Source organism: Nicotiana tabacum, chromosome 1 (genome assembly GCF_000715075.1).
Source record: "Nicotiana tabacum cultivar K326 chromosome 1, ASM71507v2, whole genome shotgun sequence".
Taxonomy (NCBI): domain Eukaryota; kingdom Viridiplantae; phylum Streptophyta; class Magnoliopsida; order Solanales; family Solanaceae; genus Nicotiana; species Nicotiana tabacum.
In genome coordinates, this window is record NC_134080.1 from 207,628,104 (window position 1) to 207,652,046 (window position 23,943).

General features: G+C 35.3%; 3 protein-coding genes across 3 annotated transcripts; 1 reads left to right on the forward strand and 2 right to left on the reverse strand.

Moving 5' to 3' along the window:
* Positions 1 to 1,615: 1,615 nt before the first annotated feature.
* LOC142164710 (uncharacterized) lies at positions 1,616 to 4,551 on the reverse strand. The gene is made up of 3 exons (XM_075223127.1): positions 4,278 to 4,551; positions 3,421 to 3,666; positions 1,616 to 2,865 (listed from the first exon to the last, which is right to left on the reverse strand). Exons 1-3 carry the CDS (start codon positions 4,549 to 4,551, stop codon positions 1,616 to 1,618), a joined length of 1,770 nt encoding a protein of 589 aa, XP_075079228.1.
* Positions 4,552 to 10,562: 6,011 nt separating this feature from the next.
* Positions 10,563 to 11,224, reverse strand: LOC107794615 (histone H3.2). The gene has a single exon (XM_016617118.2). The coding sequence runs from the start codon at positions 11,130 to 11,132 to the stop codon at positions 10,722 to 10,724; it is 411 nt and encodes a 136-aa protein (XP_016472604.1). The 5' UTR covers positions 11,133 to 11,224; the 3' UTR covers positions 10,563 to 10,721.
* Positions 11,225 to 18,547: 7,323 nt separating this feature from the next.
* LOC107794614 (OPA3-like protein) lies at positions 18,548 to 23,231 on the forward strand. Its single transcript, XM_016617117.2, has 4 exons — positions 18,548 to 18,963; positions 21,006 to 21,140; positions 22,461 to 22,547; positions 22,877 to 23,231. Exons 1-4 carry the CDS (start codon positions 18,763 to 18,765, stop codon positions 23,033 to 23,035), a joined length of 582 nt encoding a protein of 193 aa, XP_016472603.1. The 5' UTR covers positions 18,548 to 18,762; the 3' UTR covers positions 23,036 to 23,231.
* The last annotated feature ends 712 nt before the right edge of the window (positions 23,232 to 23,943 follow it).

Consider the following 23,943-nt stretch of genomic DNA (forward strand, 5'->3'; position numbering starts at 1 on the left):
CTAACCAAGCTACAATATTTAACTAATAACCACCTCAAGACAGTTGTATATCACTAACTAATACTATAGTTAAGTTAAACTAACTAAGATTAACTACTAAGGTCAACCTATATTCTTTATACCCCCACCCCCCCCCCCCCAAGCTAGGACTAAGAAAGACGTTGAGTATACCTAGCTTGGACAGCAAATATGAATGTTGAATGCGACCAAGACCCTTTGTGAGTATATCAGCTTCCTGCTCAACTGTAGGACAATAGAGAGTAGAAACAAGACCATGTTGAATCTTTTCACGAATGAAATGACAATCAATATTATGTGCTTCGTATGTTCATGAAATACATGATTGGCAGCAATAGCAAAAGCTGATTTGCTATCATTGTAGATATACACATGAGAATTATGATCCACTCCTAGCTCCTTGAGTAAACCAATAATCCATGTAATCTCTGCAACAATGGATGCTAGGTTGCGATATTCAGCTTCAGCTGAGCTTCTAGAGATAGTGGACTGCTTCTTAGATTTCCAAGAAACTAAGGAAGAGTCAAGCTTGATGAAATAGCCTGTGACTGACTTTCGTGTGTTGGGGCATGTAGCCCAATCTGCATCACAAAATGCTGAAAGTGATTCAGAACATTTAGCAGCCAAGAGAACTCCCAGCCCAGAACTACTTTTGATACATCTAACCACCTTGAGTGCAGCTGCCATATGAGAGACCTTAGGACTATGCATGAATTGGCTCATACTTTGGACAACAAAAGAAATATCTGGTCTTGTAACAGTCAAATAAAGAAGCTTACCCAAAAGCCTTTGATATGGCCATGGATCAGTCAATAATGTGTCCTCAGAAGTATCTATATGGGTGTCAAATTCAGCAGTAGTAAGCTTCACGTTTGGCTCCATAGGACAGGATGCAGGTTTAGAGCCTAAGAGCACCAACTCAGCTATGAGTTCTAGGGCATACTTGCATTGATGCATTAATATACCATCACTATTTCGTACAAATTCTATGCCTAGGAAGTACTTAAGCTCTCCTAGGTCTTTGATCTTCAAAAGAAGTTTGTAAATCATCCTTAGTCTGTTAGATCATGATGGGATTATCTCCAGTGATAAGAAGGTCATCAACATAGACCAGAACAACCACCATATGATCTCCTGACCTTTTGATTAATAGAGAATAATCCAAATGACTCTATTGAAATCTAGCATCCACCAAGGCTGATGTGAGCTTGAGATTCCATTGTCTAGATGTCTGCTTAAGTCCATAGAGGGACTTAAGTAGTTTGCAAACTTTGAGTTCAGCGTTTGGTCCATTAAAACCTTGAGGTACCTCCATATACACCTCCTCAAATAGATCTCCTTGCAAGAAAGCATTGTAAACATCCATTTGATGAATAGACCAGTGTCTTGAAGCAGCAACAGACAACACACTTCTGACAGTAACCATTTTCACCACAAGTGAAAAGGTTTCTTGGTAGTCTAAACCTTCTCTCTAATTATACCCTTTAGCCACCAATCGAGCTTTGAACCTTTCAACTTCTCGTGATGCCTTATATTTAATCTTATAAATCCACTTGCATCATATTACCTTTTGTCCTTGTGGCAAGGATACCAGTTCTCAAGACATATTATCCTCCAATGCTTTGATTTCTGCCTGCATTGCCTCTACCCATCTCTTATCCTTTACTGCCTCTGAATATGATGTAGGTTCCATCTCCACTGAAAAGTTTGCCAAGTAGCTTTGATATTTTGAAGAAATAGCTTCATATCCAATCACCTCTGAAATAGGGTACTTGCAACAACTTGCAGAGCTTTTATTGTCATCTCTGATATAATCCTTAAGCCATATGGCAGGCTTAGATACTCGTGTGGATTTTCTAGCTTCCTCACCATCAGGTAAAATAAGAGAATCACCAGGACTATCCACACTATTATATTCAACAGGGTGTGAAAAAACCTGCTCATCTGAGATAACCGAAGTTAGAGTAGGAGAACATGGCATATTGGTTCCCTCAATATGAATATCAGTAGCAGAACTAACCGCATTTAGTTCTTCATCAAAATCTTGTCTTGGCACTAGAATTTTATCCATGAATAATGATTCTGATGACTCTTCTGTTGTGTGAAAAGTAAATATATCCTCATAGAACACTACATCTCTGCTTATAAAAAATACTTTATTCTCCAAATTCAAAAGTCTGTAACCTTTCTGATGTGCAGCATATCCTAGGAAGACTGACCTCACAACTCGAGGAGCAAATTTATCATGGCTTGTCAGATTAATAGTAAAGCATAAACATCCAACTACCTTTAAATGTGTCAATGAAGGTGGCTTACCCAGAAGTAACTCATATGGTGATTTATGTCCCAAGACAGAGGAGGGAATTCTGTTGATTATATATAAAGCAGCATCAATACAATGTCCCCAATATCTAATAGGTAGGTGACCTTGAAATATGATTGCTCGAGCAGTCTCCAGTATATGTCTATATCTTCTTTCCACAACTCCATTTTGTTGGGGAGTATATGGACATGAGCTTTGATGAACAATCCCATGCATTTGAAACAAGTCACTACATGCACTGTTAAAAAACTCACTCCCATTGTCTGATCTAAACATCTTAATTTGCTTCCCAAACTGTATTTTGATCATACTAATAAAGTTCTTGAATAAGAAAATAACATCAGATTTAAGTCTCATAAGAAACACCCAAGTCCATCTGGTAAAATCATCAACCAATGTAAGAAAGTATTTCATGCCATTGTGAGTAGCAATCTTATAAGGTCCCCACACATCTATATGGATCAAATCAAAAGCATGTAAACTTCTACTAGTACTAGTTGGAAAAGGTGCTCTAGTTTGTCTAGCTAGAGGACAAATTTTACATTTAGACAGTGAGTCATTATTTATTCTACCACCATAATGTTGTATACATCCTTCTAAGAACTTGAATTGGAACATGTCTTGTTCTTCTGTGCCCTATTTCCATGCCTCCTTCTTTACTAGTAGTTGCAAAAGCTCTATTTATTGTCTTCCCTAATGTTGTAGACCTTCTTCTTTTCTACCAATCTCCTTCACCCTCCCAGATAAGAGGTCCTGGAACACACAACATTTAGGGAAAAAAGTAACACTGCATTTGAGATCTTCTGTCACTTTAGAGACTGACATGAGGTTAAACTTAAAAGCTGGTACACATAACACATCTTTCAGTGCATCACCTCATGTGAGTTGACACTCCCCCATATGTGAGATTGATGCTTAATCTCCAGTAGGTAACTGCACTTGCCCTGAATTTCCTACTTAAGTTTCATTTTTCAGTGAACTCTTATCACTAGTCATGTGGTTAGTAGCACCAGTATCTACTATCCATTTGCAAAGTTCTAAGTTCTCATATAAGACTACATTACCACAAAAGCACTTACCTGCCATGTTTGCACTAGTTCCTGCAGTAGAACTTTTGTTCATCAACTGCAACAACTGGTTATATTGTTCTTTAATAAAAAATTGAGCTGGTTCAACATTACTGCTTGGCTGATATATGCTTGTAGTTGGTGAAACTATCATTCCTTGTTGTCCAGCTCCATCTATCATGACTGCATTTGCTTTCTTCTTTTGTTTGAAATCATATGGATATCCAATAATCTTGTAACATTTCTCCTTCAAGTGCCCTGTCTTATTACAAAATTCACACCTCATCAATTTATAACATTCATTTATAGTATGGCCTTTCAAATGACAAAAATCACATTCTAAGCTATAGTTTCTCCTTGGTTTAGATGTGGATTAAGTAAACAACACAGTAGGATCATTATGCCCAGTTTGCCCATAGGTACCACCAGTAAATGATTTTCCGCTTTCTTCCTAAACTACCATAGCATAAGCCTTATCTATAGATGGCAAGCTTGGCATTAATAGAATCTGACTCCTTGATTGCTCAAAGTTATCATTCAATCCCATCAAAAATTGTAGCAGTCATTGATACTCCAATTGTTCAATATACTCAGTGGCTGATGTAGGAGGTGGCAGTATTGAGTCATATTCTGCCCAAAGGTCTTTTAGCTTGGTGAAATAAATCGATACTAACGAAATCCCCTGTGTTACGATAAATATTTCCCTATGCAAGTAATACAATCTCGATGCATTCACTTTGTCAAAACGCTCCTTGAAAGCAGCCCATACCTTCTGTGCATTCGAAGAAAATAGCACTTTGTTACCAAATCTCTGCTCACATTGCTCATGAGCCATGAAGTCACGATGGCATTGCACCGATCCTACTGACTTCCCAGATTTGGACCAAAGTCCTCCTTCGATGTTGATCCATCAACTAAACACAATTTGTTCTTTCCTAACAATGCTACTTTCATTGCACGGCTCCAAAGAGAGTAATTTTCCATACCTGTCAAAATGAGTCCCACAGACATCGATCCCGGACCATCAGATGCATGCAAGTAAAGAGGATGATTATGATCTAACACAATCGAGCTAGGTATCGTTCTGATGCTCGTATTATCTCCATTGTTCGCATTATCAGTCGAGTTCTCAAAAGGCGTCATTGATAGACCACAAAATTAGGATTTAAAGCTTCTAAACTTGAGTAGATTCTCTCGAACTATCTTCAATTCCGCGAAGAAATTCCCTAGAATCACTCGATCAATGCTCTGATACCATGAAGAATTTAACAATGTGCAACTGAAGAGAGAAATTGAGATTAAGAATTTTGAGAGAAAATCAGAGAAAAGCTATGCTTTGTATATTGATACAACCGACTGAACTAGAAAGAAGAAGAAGCTACAGTATTTAACTAACTAACCAAACTACAATATTTAACTAACTAACCACCTTAGTACAGTTGCACATCAATAACTAATAATATAGTTAAGTTAAATTAACTAAGGTTAACCTATATTCTTTACAAAATCAGCTTTTGGGAACTTTAAAAAAATCAAAAATTAGTCATATTTCATTAACAAATAATGTTTTCAAATTTTATTCCAAACAAAAAATAGCCAAAATCTATGAGCCAAAAATATACACGTAATAGACTTGTACAGAAATATTCCATTGACTTGATGAATCTTGAGCATTGAATTCAGAGTTGGTTTTGCAGACAAGTTTTTTATTCTTAAAAAAATTTAAATCACAAAAGGAAAGAGAAGAAAAAAGGGGAAACAACAGCCACTCAAGAAACTAATGTAGTAAAATATAAATTTTGACATTACAGACAAAATAGGAGAAAATTTGGACCACTTCTCGTGGAAAAATTAAATTCTGAATATTTTGGTTTGTCAAAAGGTTCCACATTTAATCCTATTTTTCCCATATTGAAGGTCGGTTCCATCATTAAAGTCACATTATGACAATATGGACCAAAAAAGGAGGCTAACTTCCAATTTTAATAAGGTTCAGTATTTAAAGCACCACTTGGGGATTTGGTGGGATTTGACCTTTATTATTTAATTAAAAATTTTGAGTTTTAGAACATAGTCATAAGATCTTACTTGAGCAAATTGAAAATTTTATGAGAACGTTAGACCACGGTCTAAAATTTTATTAGTTATTATAAATGTCCGACCATATTCTCAATGTGTGGATCTTGGGGTTTTTTTTTCATATTAGTCTTCAAAAATCAAAACCATTAAACTCTTCACAGAAGTCAGAAGAGAGGAATATGATTAGTTTCCTTGAAATAAGTTAGTAGAAGATTCCATATATAGATCTTTTTGACGTCGTACTTGATTATTCTTTTGTAACTTTGTTAAATACCGTCTAACTTCACTCATATTTGAATTTCTTTTTTATTTGCCTTTCTAGAAATTGAATAAGAAAGAAAAAGAAAAAACACCAAATGCGAATTAAGAATAAATTATTTAAAAATGAGTGTAAAAATGTCACATGGATGTGTTTTTAAAGCGTAATAATAATCTCTAGCTCCCACAAGACAGTAAAGCTACTCGCCATGCCACTTGATACGTGTTATTTGTACATTATACCCCTTTACAATTTATAATTTAAGAAAATGTCATTTTTAGATCTCTTATGTATAAAGAACAGATCTTTTAGTGAGTGTTTGGACATAAGAATTATAAAAATTCGAAAAAAAATGAGAAAAAATTCAATTAAAAAATGGTATTTGAAAATTAAAGTTGTGTTTGGACATGAATATAATTTTGGGTTGTTTTTGAATTTTTTGTGAGCGATCTGAAGTGAAAAAAAATTGAAAATTGCGTTTTGGAGTTTTTAACATTTTCAAAAAAATCTGAAATTCATCTTCAAGTGAAAATCGAAAATTTCATGGCTAAACATTGATTTCGAAAAAAAAAAGTATTAAAAAAAATCATAAAAAGGAATCTTTATTAATGGCCAAACAGGCCCTTAGATAGAAAATATTAAAGTTGTAAAACATGGACAGTTTAGGGGTTTTTTTTAGGTATTAACTCTTTATTTTTTTTGATAAATAGAGATTGTTTGTTGGATTCATGTTTCGAGGAAACCATAACTTGAACAATGATTACCATTAATCCTAATAAAAACAACATTAAGAATGCATTATATATAATTACAGACTTAGAGGTAGCAATTCAGAAATATTATTGAAATATATTCGAACAAGTAATGAAAAGGCAGAAGAGTTAAGGCAAGAGCTAGCTCTGGTAGATTAACTAATAATACAAGCTTAGAAATAGACATTAGAGCTAAACTAATGATACTTTCCACAAACCTAGACTTGATTAATTATTTCTTAATTTGTGGTAGTATTGCTAATAGAGTATTCATAATACCTGCTTTTATGAAGCTTAAAAGAAAATGGGCAATACAATGAGTACCTATGAAATAGCAAAACTTAGAAAATACAGAAACACTCTCATTTTCCTTCAATGTTGGCCTCAAATTTAGAAAGAAAACAAATGGTTGATGTTGCCACTAGGGGCGGATCTAGTAAGACCTGAGGGGCATTACGTCACTCGCAAGCTTCGATCGAAACTCTATGTATATATATTTATATAAGTAAGAAATCATATATATATTTAAAGTGCTACCCATGGTAACAAATGATACAAAGGTGCCAGTGGCAAAGGATAGGAGATTTCATCTTGGTTGCGAAGGATAGAACCCGAACCTTTTGGTTTACTACATCATAAAGTTAACTTTTGACTTTCTTTTTGTGTCTCTTATTTGTTAGTATTTGGTTTTTTCACAAAAAAATAATATTTTCTTTTGCAAAAAAAAAAAAAAATATATATAAGTAACTCGAACCGAAAAAATATTTACTGTATCTCAATGTATAAATAGTGACACATGGACGTTCAAAGCTACGTGGCACCCGCCCCTGGTCGCCACAATGATCAACTCCAAGAATAGATGCTTCAAAAGAAGGGAAAAATGAAGCAAAATCATAGGTTTTGAGAACCTATTTTCAGAAAACTATAGCAGCTAGCTTTGTGTATTATCTGTTTACGTATAGTAGTAAGTAGTAACACTTCAGTATTGAAAAAACTAACACTACTACGCCCTCAATCCTAAGTAAGTCGACTGACCAAATAGTTAAAAGAGTAAGAAAATTTCAGAAAAAAATACTAGTATCACTTGCTACCTGGTTAGGTGTATTCCAGTCACACACTCCAGAGAAAGGGCAGTCCGATGTACAAGACACCCCGCGTTCATGCAGGGTCCGGGGAAGGGTCACACCCTATGTACAGCCTACCCTAGAGTAAGCATTAGTGCCTGACACACTCCAGAGAAACGTAAAGCAAAAAGAAGAAAGGAACATAGTGGAGAAAAGTTTGAACCAATAAATCTGATTACTAACAATTACCAAAACATTACAACTTCCAGATGTCTACCTAATGAAAATGTACAGATTTCTGGTAGTTACATTTAGAGAAAATTCATAACATCGAAATAGTGATGCATGAATTCTCAACTATGTAGAATATATATTAGTAGTAGACACTGTTATTTGAATTTAACATTAAACCCCTTTGAATTGGCTCTTCTTAGCGAGCCTCTAACACTTTGTTCATCCTTATCCATTGATACAGGGGAATCAGGTTTAGAAGAGGATGCATTCCAAGAATCCAGGTTAGAAGAGGGACATTTCAGAATCCCTTTCAAAGGTTTTTTCTTTAGACATCCGGCTTCCTTCTTCGAATCATCATATGCATTAACCTCTTCACCTTTGGCAGTTTCCTTCTTCTCATCATTATTTATAGTAACCTCTTTAGCTTTGTCGTAAACAGAACCATCACCTAATTTATCCTCACTAACTTTGGCTCGGACAAAGTCATCACCATAGTCCACTTCACCACCTCGTACACGAGGAGAAAGATCGTCTAAGTAAACCTCACTACATTTTACTTGGACATGATCATCAGCAGTGGCACGTTCGTTACCACCCAAAACACCGCCAAGATCATCACAGAAGGTATCTTCTGTAAGTTTGGCATGAATTAAGTCATAGCCAATGGAAACTTCTTCGTGTTCAGGTGCAGCATGAACTATATCGACAAAAAGATTTTCATCATCTGCTGTCTGAACAAAGTTATCCATTCCTGTTTGCACAGGGTGAAACTTGTCTCCCTTTTTGCCTTTAGGCAATTTGAACCATCCTTCTGTCAACAAAGGCAGAGACAGATTTTTCAGAAATGAGGATTTCTTTGGAGCTTCTGCCAATTTTTTCTTGTCCTTTGTGGTGAACAATGACATGGCGATCACACTGGATATGAAAAGTTGACAGATGGCACATTTAATTTGCTCGTGTCTCTCGAAAGATGAAGCCTGTGTAAGGCCAATCATTCTCTTGATCCCAAGAACTTTACGTGCCAGATCTCCTAGTTCATATCTCTTGTACTTTGGGTCATTGAAAAACTTGGTAGCCAAGTAGCCTATATCAACTTTATCTTTAGTCAAGCCTAATTCTTCAAATGGGAACAAATCTTTCTTTTCTGGAATTGCAAAACCAACGAAACGGATTCTCTTGTCCGTAAGAAATTTGAGAACAGGATCAGGCAGCTGTTCACCAGAATGAAACCTGAGGATCAGACAACCAACTCCAAAGCACAAGAGAACCAAGATTATCTTGGGATCGCGAGGGTGGCGCATGACATCAAGGCCAACAACAGGTGGTTGTGCCCAAATCTTGCCTTCTGGGAAAAAAATATCAGCTGTAAATAAAGATTCAAACTCTTTCGCCTTAAAGGTTATACCTTCTAGTTTAACCTCAAATCTATTGGTTTTCAAGTAAACGATTCCTGCCATATCTTGGTTCGACAAATGAGAATGACACTAAACTTATGTTGGCATTAGCTGATGGAAACAAGAATAGGGATGAATCTTTCCCGAAGGATGCAGGAAAAAAGAAAATTCTTGAAACGAAATGATGTTGCCCTAATATTGTGCAGGGCAAATGAGTGATGAAAATTAGGAAGTTGGTACAACAAATTGTCAGTCAAGGGTAACCAAAACCACAAAATAAAAGGGAGAAAAATGAGGGGAGCTAATGGTTCTTGAGAATTAAACCTGCAACTTGGATGGTTCTGCCTAAAGTAATATGGCTATTTGAGAGGTTTGTGTTTGTCAGTTTTGGACATTTTACATCCACAAAAAAAATGAAATTTCACCACAGCAGTGATCTGAAATTGGAGAATATTCTGATACATCTGTTCCATCTGGTCTAAAAATTGGTCATTTACCACAGTTAGTATCTTCTAATTAACAACATACACCAACCATTCATGTTAAACTTCTACTAAACACAAATGACAAATAGGCGGATGTAGCTTCTGGGCAATGGGTTCATCTAAAGCCGCTATTTTTTGACACATAACGTTATATGGGTAACAAGTCACTAAAATTTCAACAATATTAAATTTGAAACACGCAATTTTTGAACTTACAATCAATTCCACCATGATGTCGTAGATCCACCCCAGCAAGGACACAAAGCGAGAAAGACAAATTGCACTAACCTCTAAAGAAAAATATTAAGTGTTTACCTCCATTGCAGCACCCTTCTTAATATTTGACTATTACTACTAGCAGACACCAATGCTACCTGTGACTACAGTTTAATATCTGAAAGAAATTTTGTAGCCTCCATACATAAAGACTAATAAAATCCACAACAAAAATTTACCTAAAACTTTCCATACGAGTGACATTCTTGGACACCTTCCCATAACAAAAACAATCGTGTACATATATAATTTGGAGAAAGGAAAAACATAAAGATATTCTCTTTCTGGAAAGAGAATTTGTCAAATGGAAGAATCCCGGTAAATGAAGAATGAATCACCCTATTGCAAAGCAACTCAAAAGGCTCAAATTGCAGGTTTAATTCTCAAGAACCATTAGACCGAACATATATGAATCCCAATCTAAGAAGGCTTAGATTAACCAATTCATCATCTTTTTGACAAAGCAAAAGCAGTGGAAAGATACTAATTGCACTAACCAAGTTCAAGCAACAAAATAATTAATTCAAATTCCTAAATGAATATATGGATACACGCACAAGGGCAGGCATAAAACCAAAATTAATGATAAAACACGAAGAGAGGAAGTCAAATGAACAAAAAAGTACTGATATTTCATTAAAATGCACTTGATTCAACTACATAGCCAGAACTGAGAAAGTTCTACACCAAAACACACAAGGCTCCAAACTATAAAAACAACCCACTATATACTCAAAAACTAGCAATAACCACCACAGCATAATCCCAATTTAAGCTCTCTCACCCCTAATTCTTCTAGCGAGCTGAATGTCTTTCGGCATAATGGTCACTCTCTTAGCATGGATAGCACAAAGGTTAGTATCCTCAAACAAACCAACAAGGTATGCTTCAGCCGCCTCTTGAAGAGCTGCAACAGCAGAGCTCTGGAACCTCAGATCGGTCTTAAAATCCTGAGCTATCTCACGAACCAAACGCTGGAAAGGAAGTTTGCGGATTAGGAGTTCAGTAGATTTCTGGTACTTTCTGATTTCTCGAAGCGCAACAGTTCCGGGCCTGAATCTGTGTGGCTTCTTCACTCCTCCGGTCGCCGGAGCTGATTTCCGAGCAGCTTTTGTAGCTAATTGCTTCCTTGGAGCTTTGCCTCCGGTGGATTTTCGGGCAGTTTGCTTGGTACGAGCCATTGAAAATTTGGAGAATTCAGAGAATTTTTGGGAATTTAGGGTTTTCTGCTTTGAGATTTTGAATTACAGATTTGAGTGTGGAAAAGGAGGGGTAGAGGGAGAGAATTTATAAGAGGGGGATTGAAAATTTTGAGCGGGAGGGAGGAGTAAATCGTGGCCGTTGATCTGTTGGAACTTTAAGTGTCGCGGATCGATGACGTGGAATATAGGGAGGTGATCGTGGGCGTTGGATTTGAATGAGGACGGTGTTTAATTAGCTGTTTTGATTGATTTGAAAGAAGTGCGAGTTGCGGATCGATGACGTGGAACGTATTGTGCTTCTCTTTGAATCGGACGGTTCAGATTGATCTATGAAGAGATTTCTGGATCGATGACGTGGCAGGATCATCAGATCTACTATTTACACAAAGCAAAGGGCAGTAAATAGAGGAGTAAAAACCATTAATTTTAGCTAATGTTACCTTTTTATTAAGTACTTAGTACTTCCAATAGGTTTTGATTGGTGAAAATTGACTTTTACGAGTAATGAATTAATCAACTAATTAGAAATTCACATTTGATGTTATTTAAGGGCATTTCAACAGAATTCGTAACGAACGTGTTTACATTCCAAACTTTGATTTTGTAATTAATTAATAAAATGTCAATCCCAATTTCATTGGTAGTATTACTTACCTACATATGATATTTACATCATACCTATCATTTATCACGACAAATTGAATAAACTAGATGGAAATACATATTAATTAATCATGGCTAAATGATAGAAAATATGTAAACACACGATCATATATTTATTAGTTTGGTTAAACACCAAATAGAATAAGTTTTTACTTGATTTGACACAATTAAAATTAGGAGTGGGCATCGGTCGGTCCGGTTCGGTTGTGAATGTTATCGATTCGGAATATCGGTTATTGGTTTTTAAATATGCTAAACTGATAATCGAATCGATAAGATATCGGTTATCGATCCTTATCGGTTCGGTTATCGGTTTACCCGATAAGAAATAAAAAATCTAATTTTTTTTATTTTATTATAGAAATCGTGACCATACTATTAAGAGAAAGGAACTGGATTTTTGTTCTTAAGAAAAGAGAAATTAAATTTCAACTTTAGAAAAAGAAAACTTTCTTTGCGTTTGAAAATCCTAATGAATGATCTAACTTTCAAAGTTATAAGTTAGTAGGAGTACGGAATAAGACATTTAATAATCTAATCTTACTAACTATCTCACTGCGGGTGGGCATAATTCACATGAAAATAATAAAATCCTAATGTTATAAACACTAAGAATCGGTGCAACAAAAGAAACAACTAGAAAAACTAAAAATCTTAACAATTAATTCTTTTAAAGTTTAGAACTAAAAATCTTAGTTGAAGAAATAAAATGAGAAATTCAGAAAACTTTAAAACTTTAAGAGCCCGTTTGGACATAATTTTTTTTTTTTCCAAAAAAATTCCACCTTTTTTCGAAATCGGCGTTTGTTCATAAAATTTCCAATTTTCACTTAAAGATGTATTTTGGAAATTTTCGAAAATTTGAAAAACTCCAAAAAACTCTTTTTTAAAATTTTCACTGAAATCACTCACAAAACTTCAAAAATAACCCAAAATAACCTTTTGGGTCATCACATTCTCCACCTCTAAAACAACAGTTCGTTCTCGAACGGATAGAAGAAGGAAGTACCTAAGTCGGAGAAAAGATGGGGATAACGGATCCGCATATCGGACTCGAACTCCCAGGTCGATGCCTCAGGAGGCTGAGCTCTCCACTGAACACGAACAGAAGGAAAACTCTTCGATCTCAACTGACGAACCTGCCGGTCTAGAATAGTTATCGGCTCCTCCTCATACGACAAGTCCTTGTCCAACTGGACAGTGCTGAAATCTAGCACATGGGATGGATCGCCGTGATACTTCTGAAGCATGGACACATGAAATACTGGATTCACGGCTGATAAGCTCGGCGGCAACGCAAGTCTATAAGCCACCTCTCCCACTCGATCAAGAATCTCAAACGGGCCAATAAACTTAGGGCTAAGCTTGACCTTCTTCCCAAATCTCATCACGCCCTTCATAGGCGACACTCGAAGCAATACCCGCTCACCGACCATGAAAGCCAAATCTCGAACCTTGCGGTCGGCATAACTCTTTTGCCTATCGGGAGGTATGAGCCTCCTCTTAGATCAACTCCCGAAGCCCGTCCACATTAGGCACACAAACATCGACCCTGCAATCTCAAAACTCCATCATCATCTAAGGTAACCTGCTTGGCACCTCCGCGCTGCGCCGTGTCTCTAAGGACACACAAATGGGGATCATCATACTGTCGATCTCGGATACGCTCCAATAATGAAGAATGAGCGATTGTGCAAGCTCACACACGGCTAGGCTCAAAAACATCCAACCTCACAAACTGATTAGTCAAAGCCTGAACATCCAAAGCAAGCGGTCTCTCACTGACCAAAATATAAGCAAGACTGCCCATACTGGCTAACTTCTTACTCAAAGCATCGGCCACCACATTGGCCTTTCGCAAATGATATAAGATGGTGATATCATAATCCTTCAACAAGGGTTCGCAATTGCGAACCCCGACCTTTGCTAACTTGGGAATTGCGAAACAGGGCTCGCATTTGCGAACCCTTCAGAATTGCTTGACTTTCGCATTTGCGAAAACAAGGTCGCATTTGCGATCACTGGCCAGATGAGAATCTTCGCATTTGCAAAGAAAATCTCGCATTTGCGAGATGGAGCTGGCCTGGGCTGGTTTCGCTTTTGCGATCCAGCCTTCGCATTAGCGAGCTCGCATTAGCGAGCCAGGCTTTGCAAATGCAAAGCCTGTATGCCTGATCATACCAGCAAAATTTCTGCAATTTTTTTCTAAGTTCCAAATGCACCCCGTGGCCTATCCAAAACTCACCCGAGCCTTCGGGGCTCCAAACCAAATATACACACAACCTCAAAAAATCCCACGAACTTATTCGTATAATAAAATCACCAAAATAACATCAAGAACATCGAATTAAACTTCAAGATCGATGAAATTTCTCAAAACTTCTTTAAACATAAAATTTGGCATTTAAAGTCCGAATCACGTCAAACGGATTTCGTTTCTCACCAAACTTCATAAAGTTATCTTAAATCACATATAAGACCTGTACCAGGCGCCGAAATCAAAATACGGGTCCAATACCAATATGTTCTAATCAAAATTCATTTCAATTTCCTTTAAACAATTTCAGAAAATAATTTTCTTTAAAAATTTATTTCTCGGGCTTGAACCTCTGAATTCAATTCCGGGCATACGCCCAAGTCCCATATTTTCCTACGGACCCTTCGGGACCGTCAAATCACGGGTCAGGGTCCGTTTACCCAAAACGTTGACCGAAGTCAAATTAACTCATTTTATAATCAAAATTTATCATTTTTTCACAGATTTTCATATTTAGGCTTTCCGGTTATGTGTCCGGATTGCGCACGCAAATTGAGGTGATGTTAAATGTGGTTTTCAAGGCCTCGGAATGCAGAATTCAATTTAGAGATTTTTTCTTTCCTATATACCATATATGAAACCTTATTACCAAAAATGTGCATAGTTTCTAATTTACCCCCCCTGTCCATATTTTTTCTACAGTTATTATACCAATCATTAAATACTAATTAATAGTAGCTGAATATTCTTAATTTGTCGAGCTAAAGTTGAAGAACTGAATATTCTAAAAAGATTTGGCGTAAATCAGATCAAATCATATTCTTCCAGATATTCCTATTTAGGCGCGCTACAATTATAGAAGTAAATATTCTTTCAGATATTTTCCACCATTGATAGCCTTTAAAAAGCTTGAAAGCTTTGAATTCAAATTTGGGTTTTCAAAAATCATTATTTGTTTGGATTGGGTGTTGTTGAAAATAATCGGGAATATGATTTGGAGTTTATATCTCAATTTTGAGGGGTTTTGGTGAAGATTAGACTTGGTTTTGACTGAATTTCAGATTGAAACTCGAAGAAGAAGAAGAAGAAGAAGAAGAAGAAGAAGAAGAAGAAGAAGAAGAAGAAGAAGAAGAAGAAGAAGAAGAAGAAGAAGAAGAAGAAGAAGAAGAAGAAGACATATTGCAGAAATTGTAGATAAATTATAGATTATTTGTATTCTGATTGTAGATGCTTTATTTTCTGTTTTCACAAATAAAAAACGGCTAAAACTCCTACAAATCTTCTGAAAAAATGCAATTATGTCAAAAATCACAATTATGCTACAATTGGATGGGAATTGGGATATAAAAATTCAATGTACGCAGTTTATAGATATTTTTGTAGATAAATTGTAGATTATTTGTATTCTGATTGTAGATGCTTTATTTTCTGTTTTCACAAATCAAAAACGACTAAAACTTCTACAAATCTTCTGCAAAAAATGCAATTACGTCGAAAATGCCAATTATGCTACAATCGAATGGAAATTGGGATATTAAAATTCAATATACCCAGTTTGTAGATATTTTGTAGATAAATTATAGATTATTTGTATTCTGATTGTATATGCATTGTTTTCTGTTTTCACAAATCCAAAACGACTAAAACTCCTACAAAATCTTCTGCAAAAAATGCAATTATGTCGAAAATACCAATTAGCTACAATTTAATGGGAATTGGGATATTAAAATTCAATGTACCCAGTTTGTAGATATTTTGTAGATAAATTGTAGATTATTTGTATTCTGATTGTAGATGCTTTGTTTTCTGTTTTCACAAATAAAAAACGACTAAAACTTCTACAAATCTTCTGCAAAAAATAGTCTACAATTTATCTACAATTTTCTACAACTTATCTACAATTTCTGCAATATTTCTTCTTCTTCTTCTTCTTCTTCTTCTTCTTCTTCTTCTTCTTCTTCTTCTTCTTCTTCTTCTTCTTCTTCGACGAGTTTCAATCTGAAATTTAGCCAAAACCAAGTCTAAATCTTCACCAAACCCTCTCAAAATTGAGATATAAACTCCAAAACATATTCCCAATTATTTACAACAACACCCAATCAAAACAAATAATAATTTTTGAAAACCCAAATTTGAATTCAAAGCTTCAAAGCTTTTTAATGGCTGTCAATGGTGGAATTGTTGCTCTCTTGTCTCTTTGAAGGTTTGTTCTTCTTCATTGAGAAAATTTGAAGTTGAAGGTAAATGTGTGTATGAACTTTGAAGATTTGACTTCAATTTGATGAACTTTGTTGTTCTTCATTGATGAACTTCAATTGGAGTATAATGGGGAACCAACTTTGTTGAAGAGTTTCTTCAATTTTCTGTGAATTTAGAGGGAGAATTTGGTTTCAGAAGATGGAAACTGGTAAAAAGAACGTAGGTATAGGTAAAACGTGAGTGAGACTGAGGGGTTAGGAGAGAGAAACATGCAGATTCCTTTAATTAAGGAGTAAAAAATATATAATTAATTATACCCTTAATTAATTATGGTATAGAATTGGTAATTTGGTATACTAAGTGTAATTAAGTCAAACCTTAAACATTGAGGGCAATAAGGTTTCCTATGTGGCATAGGCATGTAAAAATTCCTTCAATTTATAAACAATTGATGACCTTTTTGGTCATTATATTCAATCAAGTGGAACAACATCAAATCCAAATAACTAACAAATTAAAAAAAAACCCACTTTCAAAACAAAAGCTTTGAATGATATTCAATGGTGGACTTCTACTCTTCAATTTTCTTACATTGCAAGCAGGTGACACAAGAGGAGAAACAGAAAATACACGACCCCTTGAAGCATATGTAGAAGATGTGAGAAGAAGAGAGAGTGAAAGCAATGGTTGTGAGAACAAAGAATTAACTCCATAGCTTTTAGAAGCAATAGTTGTAAGAACACAAATTTTTAATTTGCAAGTGCTTTCAAAATATGTACAATGTGGGTTAGATGAGGTAAAACTTAAAAACATGAGTCATTTTTTGTTATGGTGTGAAGTCATATATATATTTTTTTGTAATTCTTTCTAATAATAATATGCTAAGTGAAATTCTATAAGTATGGTCTGAAAGCATAATGTATATGAGTCTTGTTCCTATCTTTATGCAGATATAAAGATTGTTTTCAATAGACCATTGACTTAAGAACAAAACAAATGATAATTTATGTTAAAATGTTTTTGAGTTGATTTAACACAATAATTATGCTCATTCACAATTTAGTCACGTGGCAACTGACCTCAAAGTTATCACGTTACACATAAATGATTTCATTTGGGGGGGGGGGGGGAGAGGGAGGGTTTGTTGAATTATAATACGTAGACTTCAAAACAGTCGTTCGCTAATTCGAAGGAGTCAACCAATCGGAATAATTATATATTACCTACAAATAATATAGTGGGATAATAAAATTTTTTGGTCCCTTAGTTATTCTCGTAAATTCTAGTTTTAATTTGTGTGATATGACTTGGCATATTTAACCTTCAATTAATTACACTATTTACTTTTGGTCCCTTTATGTATGAATAAGTTTTTACCTAAATTATTTTTAAAATTATATTATTGTCAAATATGGAGTAAAAATATGAGTGTAACATAACACATGAGTAATTAAATGGCAGAACCGTTAATAATTATGATAAATAAATGAATATTAACAAGCAAAGGGACCAAAAGTACACATTTCAATTAATTAAAGGTTAAATATGCTTAATCAGATACCACAAGGACTAAAATCAAAATCGAGAAATAACCGAGAAACTAAAAAATATTACTCTATTTAGACCAATTTATTTGACACTTTTTTCTTTTTTAGTAAGTTCAAAAAAAAAAAAAATTACACATTTTTATATTTAGTAGCAATTCAACTTTAAATTTCCCCTTTTACCTTTTAATGAGATTATTTCTAGTCATACAAATTTTGGTGATTTATTTTAGACCATAAATTTCAAAAATCTTCTTTTATTTCTTAAACTTCAATAGTCAAATACATTCACAAAAATTGAGTCGAAAGGAGTATTATAGCCTGTTTGGCCAAGCTTCTTCAAGCCAAAAGAACTTTTTTTCTTCAAAACAAAAGTTTTTTTTTTCAAAGCTGAAGTGTTTGTACAAGTTTTTAGAGGAAAAAAGTATTTTTGAGTAGAAACAGAAGCAGTTTTGGAGGAGCAGAAAAAAATAGTTTATCTCTAAAAGTAATTTTTTGAAAAACACTTCTAAGAAAAATATACTTAGAAGCAATTTTTAAAAGTTTGGCCAAACACTAATTGCTGCTCAGAAATATTTTTCAAATAAATTAACCAAACATAAACGGATGCTCACCAAAGCACTTTTGAAAAAAAATAAATCTGCTTTTGGTAACATGGCCAAACAAACTAATTAAATAATTTGACCCTAATATTAATGCATTTCCTCCTAACTGCCTTTTACAATTTACACACAGACATCATCATCCAAAAAACCACTTACGAATTTCCACAACTAACCTGCCGCACAAGTTGATGGAAAAGGAACCCTTCCTCACAAGCATTTAGCTTCTTCATCAAGAAAATGAACCTTCCGCTTCTTGGTCAATATCTTAGTTCTCAACAAACAAATAATCAGATATAAATACAAAAAATTTCTTCGAAATGATAGTCTTTACTTTTTAATTGATGTCATTAAAATACCCAGATCAAGCAATTAGCGGGACAGTAACAAAGCAGAGAACTCAAAAACCGAAAGTGATGGTTCTCCCATTATTGAAGTTAGGGACACTTGCTTTAAAAACTTTAAGCAAACCCATTGCAGCTAGGCTCAAGAAAGAGGCTGGCTTGCACCCCAAGTTCCGTCATTTGATCATCAGCATTGCCCAGGTATTAATAATCCCAATATCTTATAAACCCTTCAATTGTATCATTGTGTTACTATAAATGTTTTATTTTTCTTTCCTGTTATGATTCGAGTTTTGTTTATCTTTGTTATTTGTGTTACTGTATTTTTGTTGGGTTGATGACTGGATGAATCATGTAAATTTCAAACTAGTTGATGTCGATTATATGAATTATTTGGATTCAATCATCATTAACCATTTTAAAAGTAACCTATCACAATCCTTGTTCTCGGGGTGGGTTTTGTTATGGTCCATTGCAAGGTATGAGACTCGAGTACCATATCGGTATTACAATATGCCCGATGTGGGGTTTATATAGTTCTCTCACCTCAATAGCTAGCTTTTGGGCGTGGTTCTCTCTAATTTGTATCAGGTTCATCTGAACCCAATATCTTTAAATATTAAAAATGCACTAAATAAGCAAATAATAAAATTTCAAACCTAATTAAATTAAATGGGCAAATGGTAGAATCACGAAGTCGAACCCATAATGTTCTTTGGCCAGTCTTGGGTCAATTGTGGTTTGCGACACTCAAATAGGAGGAGTTGAGTCAATGATTGTGTGTGAATTTTATTTTGTCTTATCGTAATTCCAATTCTAGTTTGTCCAATTACATTCTTGTGGTCTTTGTCTTGGTTGGTCTTGAGTTGCTCACCAATCAAGGAATTGTATATTTTAAAAGAGCTCAAAATGTAGGCCACATGTCTCGGGTGCGAGCCATGAGAAAGGAGTCACTTTTGGTTGGAAGTGCTTTATCGCCAAATTGGTACTTCCTACCGTGAATCTGGAGTAGTCTGGCCCCAAAGCAGGTACCGGACACCAGGTAGGAAATAAATAAAATAAAATAAAAATGTCGAAGAATTATGGAATTTGCTGTTAAATTGGTGAGAACTTGTCGATTCTAGTTTTGTTCCAATGTGACATTCATTTATTTGTAGAAGAATTGTTGGGGGACTTTACCACCTTTTGTTGGTTGTGATCCACATTTGGCTTTGCCAAAAGGTTGGATCATTTTATTTCCTGTATTGGTAGGAGATAGCAGGTAACTGAGTGGAAAACTCGAGTTGTGCAAAAGCAAAGAAAAAAAGATTGGATTGTTTTAGAGGGCTCAATGTATCAATACTTGGAAGATTTTCTTGCACAGGTCAACCAAGAGGATATTTTTGTTCCCTGTCATCATAACCTCTCCGTGTAGCTATGAGTCGAGTTGCATAATGAAAGGGATTTTTGGAGAGGGTATAAGTTCCTCATTTTTTAATTTGATAATACGATTACTGGATACAAGTGCTAGTTTAGAAGAGTGTGTCCATTTCCTAAAGCTGAGTGGCTGCTCTTTGCTGGAGCCGTACATTGAGAAATGGTCTCAAATTGACAAGAACAGAGATGTGCTGATTTTCAAATGTTGGCAAGTCTCTGCTCAAGTGTTAGTAGTATAGAGACATAAGATTGCAATAAGTTGCTGCAAGAGTGCAAATCTTGTTGTTGTACAAGGGCATGATTGCTCTGTTAGAAAGACTACCCGCTTCTTATAACATACTTACAATTGACTGCTACAAATTTTATATGGAATAAAATGTAAAAACAAAATGTGATCTAGACATTGACAAGAATGTATTAACATATTGATAACAAACTGTGACTAGCAGATACTTGGTTTGACATCACAAGTGTGATGGTCATTTTTGAAGACTATTGTGTGTCCAAAGGTGCTAGCGGTATCTCCATTAAGGGACTCTTATGTCTTAGATGATTTTACTGAATAAGTCTCATATTTGTGGTTAATTCTGGCTTGTATTATTGTTCATGAGTTTGTCTGCAATTGTTTACATGCACTCTTGCATCACTCTCTGAATATTTTCTAGATATGTTTCAATACATATGCCCATATCTTGTTTCAGATGTGAATACTCTAGTAGCCTTCACTCTTTCAGAAAGTTATTCTCCACTTCTGCTTTTACTTTGACTTGTTAAGAGTTTCTCCTAATATAGATAATTTTTTTCATTATATCCATTGCTGAAACCAGGCGAATCACCGAATGACAACAACCATGCAAAGACGGCTTTATGGCCATGCAACTGATGTTGGAATACGACCTTTGAACGAAGAGAAAGCGGTTCAAGCAGCTGTTGATCTTCTGGGGGAATTTTTTGTTTTCTCGGTATTGTTTATTTTCCCACTCGTTTTTTGCAATAATATTTGCAAAGTTAGCTATCCTGATTCTTATCTATTACATGTTAATTGTTGTGAGAGCGCAGACAAGCTTTGCTAAGCATCGAATGATACAAATTTTAAGCATGTAAAACTTGATATGTTCTCCCTAGTTACCCCAAAAAGAAAAAAAGGAACATGTTATGTTATCTTTGTCAATTAAAGAAAAATCCATGATTTCCAGACTAGCGTTCATTTGAATTTTTTTTAAAAAAATAATCCACTTAAGTCTCAAAGTCCATGATCATTAACATTTATCTGCCATAAGTGCGAGAATAGCCTAGTCCAATACAACCACTAAATCCTTCTTTGTAGAAGTCCGCTGACACATAATACACAAGCTTATAGCACTTGTCTTCCATTGAGGTGTGCGACTTGCCTAGACCAACATGACTTCTAAATCTTTTTCTGTACAACTTCCCTAATGTTGATTCTACCAGAAAGCCACTGCTAGTAAAGAAGGCAGAAAGAGCCATGAGACAAGTACCACCTTGTTTAGGAAATTCTCATATCTCAATATACATAGCAAGCTTCGTGCATGTGCACAATATCTGAGTCTTGATAATTATAGAATTATTGCTTTGGCTAATTTGCTTCGAAGAAATTAAAGTCTCAGCAACCTGTGATGGCAATACGGGTTTGAAGGTCAGAGTTGCCTCTGCTATTTCATGCATTTGACAATATTTAGATTCTCTACATTGCGTTCTTGCAACATTTATTTTCTTATGGATAAAGCTATTGAAAGGCCCTTTGACAGAGAACTCCTTTAATTCCAAAATAACATATGCAATAGACATTTGACAATCGGATAGTGCAGTAGCCAAATATATGTCAGTGGAGGAAGATACGAGAAGGCTTGGGAAGTTTTTAGGATTGGTTTTGGGTGTTTTTTGAAGTATTAACATTTTAATGAATGATCGGATTTATCTACTTGCTTACTCAAAAAATATTTGTTCAATGACCGCATTAAGTTCTTGAAAAGAATAAGCCGCAAGTCCTGACAATTGTGATGTCTTGTACTTGCTGGCACAGTAAGATTTGGCACAAGGGTAATAGTTGCCACCTTATGACTAGGAGGTTGCAATTTTTTTTGTCTATTTCTGTTCAGGGCATCCAACCACACACATGACCAATCTCTAAGGGCATCATTTCTATGTCTTCAATCTCTTGAGACTTGTAGCCAACTTTAACCCTTGAAATGTGACCTGCCTTCCATCTACTTCTAGCGCATCTTCTAATCTTTGTGCAACTTTTGCAATTTGGTGAACAGGTCGCAGTTGCTGCTCTTGCATTTGAGGTGCAGAGAAGTGCTCGGTCAGAGGCTAAGAAGGAGGAACTTCGTAGGCAAGAAATGGAGGTAGTCCTCTCATATTCTTCTTATTCTCGTCTTGGCAAACTTTATAGTATGCTTTATCTATTATCCAAAATATGTACTTTGTCATCTCTCCTTTTTTGTGTTTTAAATTCTATCTAAATCTGATTGCCTTGGATGACGACAACGTGCATTAGTCTGATGATTTATCTCTACAAATTTAAGAGGGGTGGTATTCAATAGAACTATGTTCATTTTATGTTCTACCTAAGCAGAAATTCGAAAAGTTTCTTATTTCGCGTAAGAACATGCAAACCATTTATCCTAGATATATGTGTTCAAGTTATATCTCAGTTCAAACGGGTGTATTTCAGAAATTGAGGCAACGAGATGAAGCATTGGAAAAGGAGATGGAGGGCCTCAAAAGCAAAATTCAAGAACTAGAACAGCTAGCAAGGGAAAAGGGACTTGCTGGTATGTTCAATCTCAGACATCCTCATGTTAAAGAAGGCAAGACAGCAACACCAGCATGATCTGTTTGCTCAGTTTTGGCTAACAATAGGAATCATATTGTTCCCTTTCATTCTTTAGATCAAAGTCCTATTTGACTATTTCAAGTAAAGCGCGGCCTAAGCTTCTTGCCTGCTCACTGTAAATAAAGTTGAATTTTGAACTAGCCATTGTTGTTAAGAATATTAGATGTTGAAGGGCGACCATTTTAGAGCTTCATTTGTTCCACTCCATGTTAAATTTGGTGAAAGTAGCCTAAATTTTGCTGTGCAACCTTCGTTTTGTGCCATGTTCTACTTAATTTACATTCATCCACCTGACCAAATAGAAAAGTTGCTGCTTGATGACACACACTTAAGAAACTTATCATTTGTTTATAGAATGAAAACTTATGAAATATGGGGAATTTGGAGCAGGGGCGAAGCTACACTTTGGTAAGGTGGTCAATTGACCACCCTTTGTTGGAAAATTACACTGCGTATATAGGTAAAATATCAGGTTTTAGAGATACGTAACATATATTGAACACCCCGTGTCGGGATTTTCTTTTACTTCTTTCAAGTTTGAACGTCCTTGAGAAAATTTCTGGTTTCACTATTGATTCGGAGTGATCGCTTCAACCAGCATCTGATGTTGATACTAGTGAAAAGTATGTTCAGATGCTCCTTATCTGCAAAAATTATTATAGATTGCAAATATCAGTATTGATCCTTTTGTACAGTTCAATACCAAAGGGGAGCATCAAGAATTGACTATAGGGAATCTTGAAGATGATAATGGAGTGTACCCTTTATGCCTTCCTTGCCTTGTTCTTTCTCTTTTAATTTATTCACCCACAAAAATGCCTTTCTGCTGATGGATCTGGATGCTGCTCATAAAGGCTTCATATTCTAATTTGGGTGACAAAAGTGACCAATCCCTCAGTTCCACA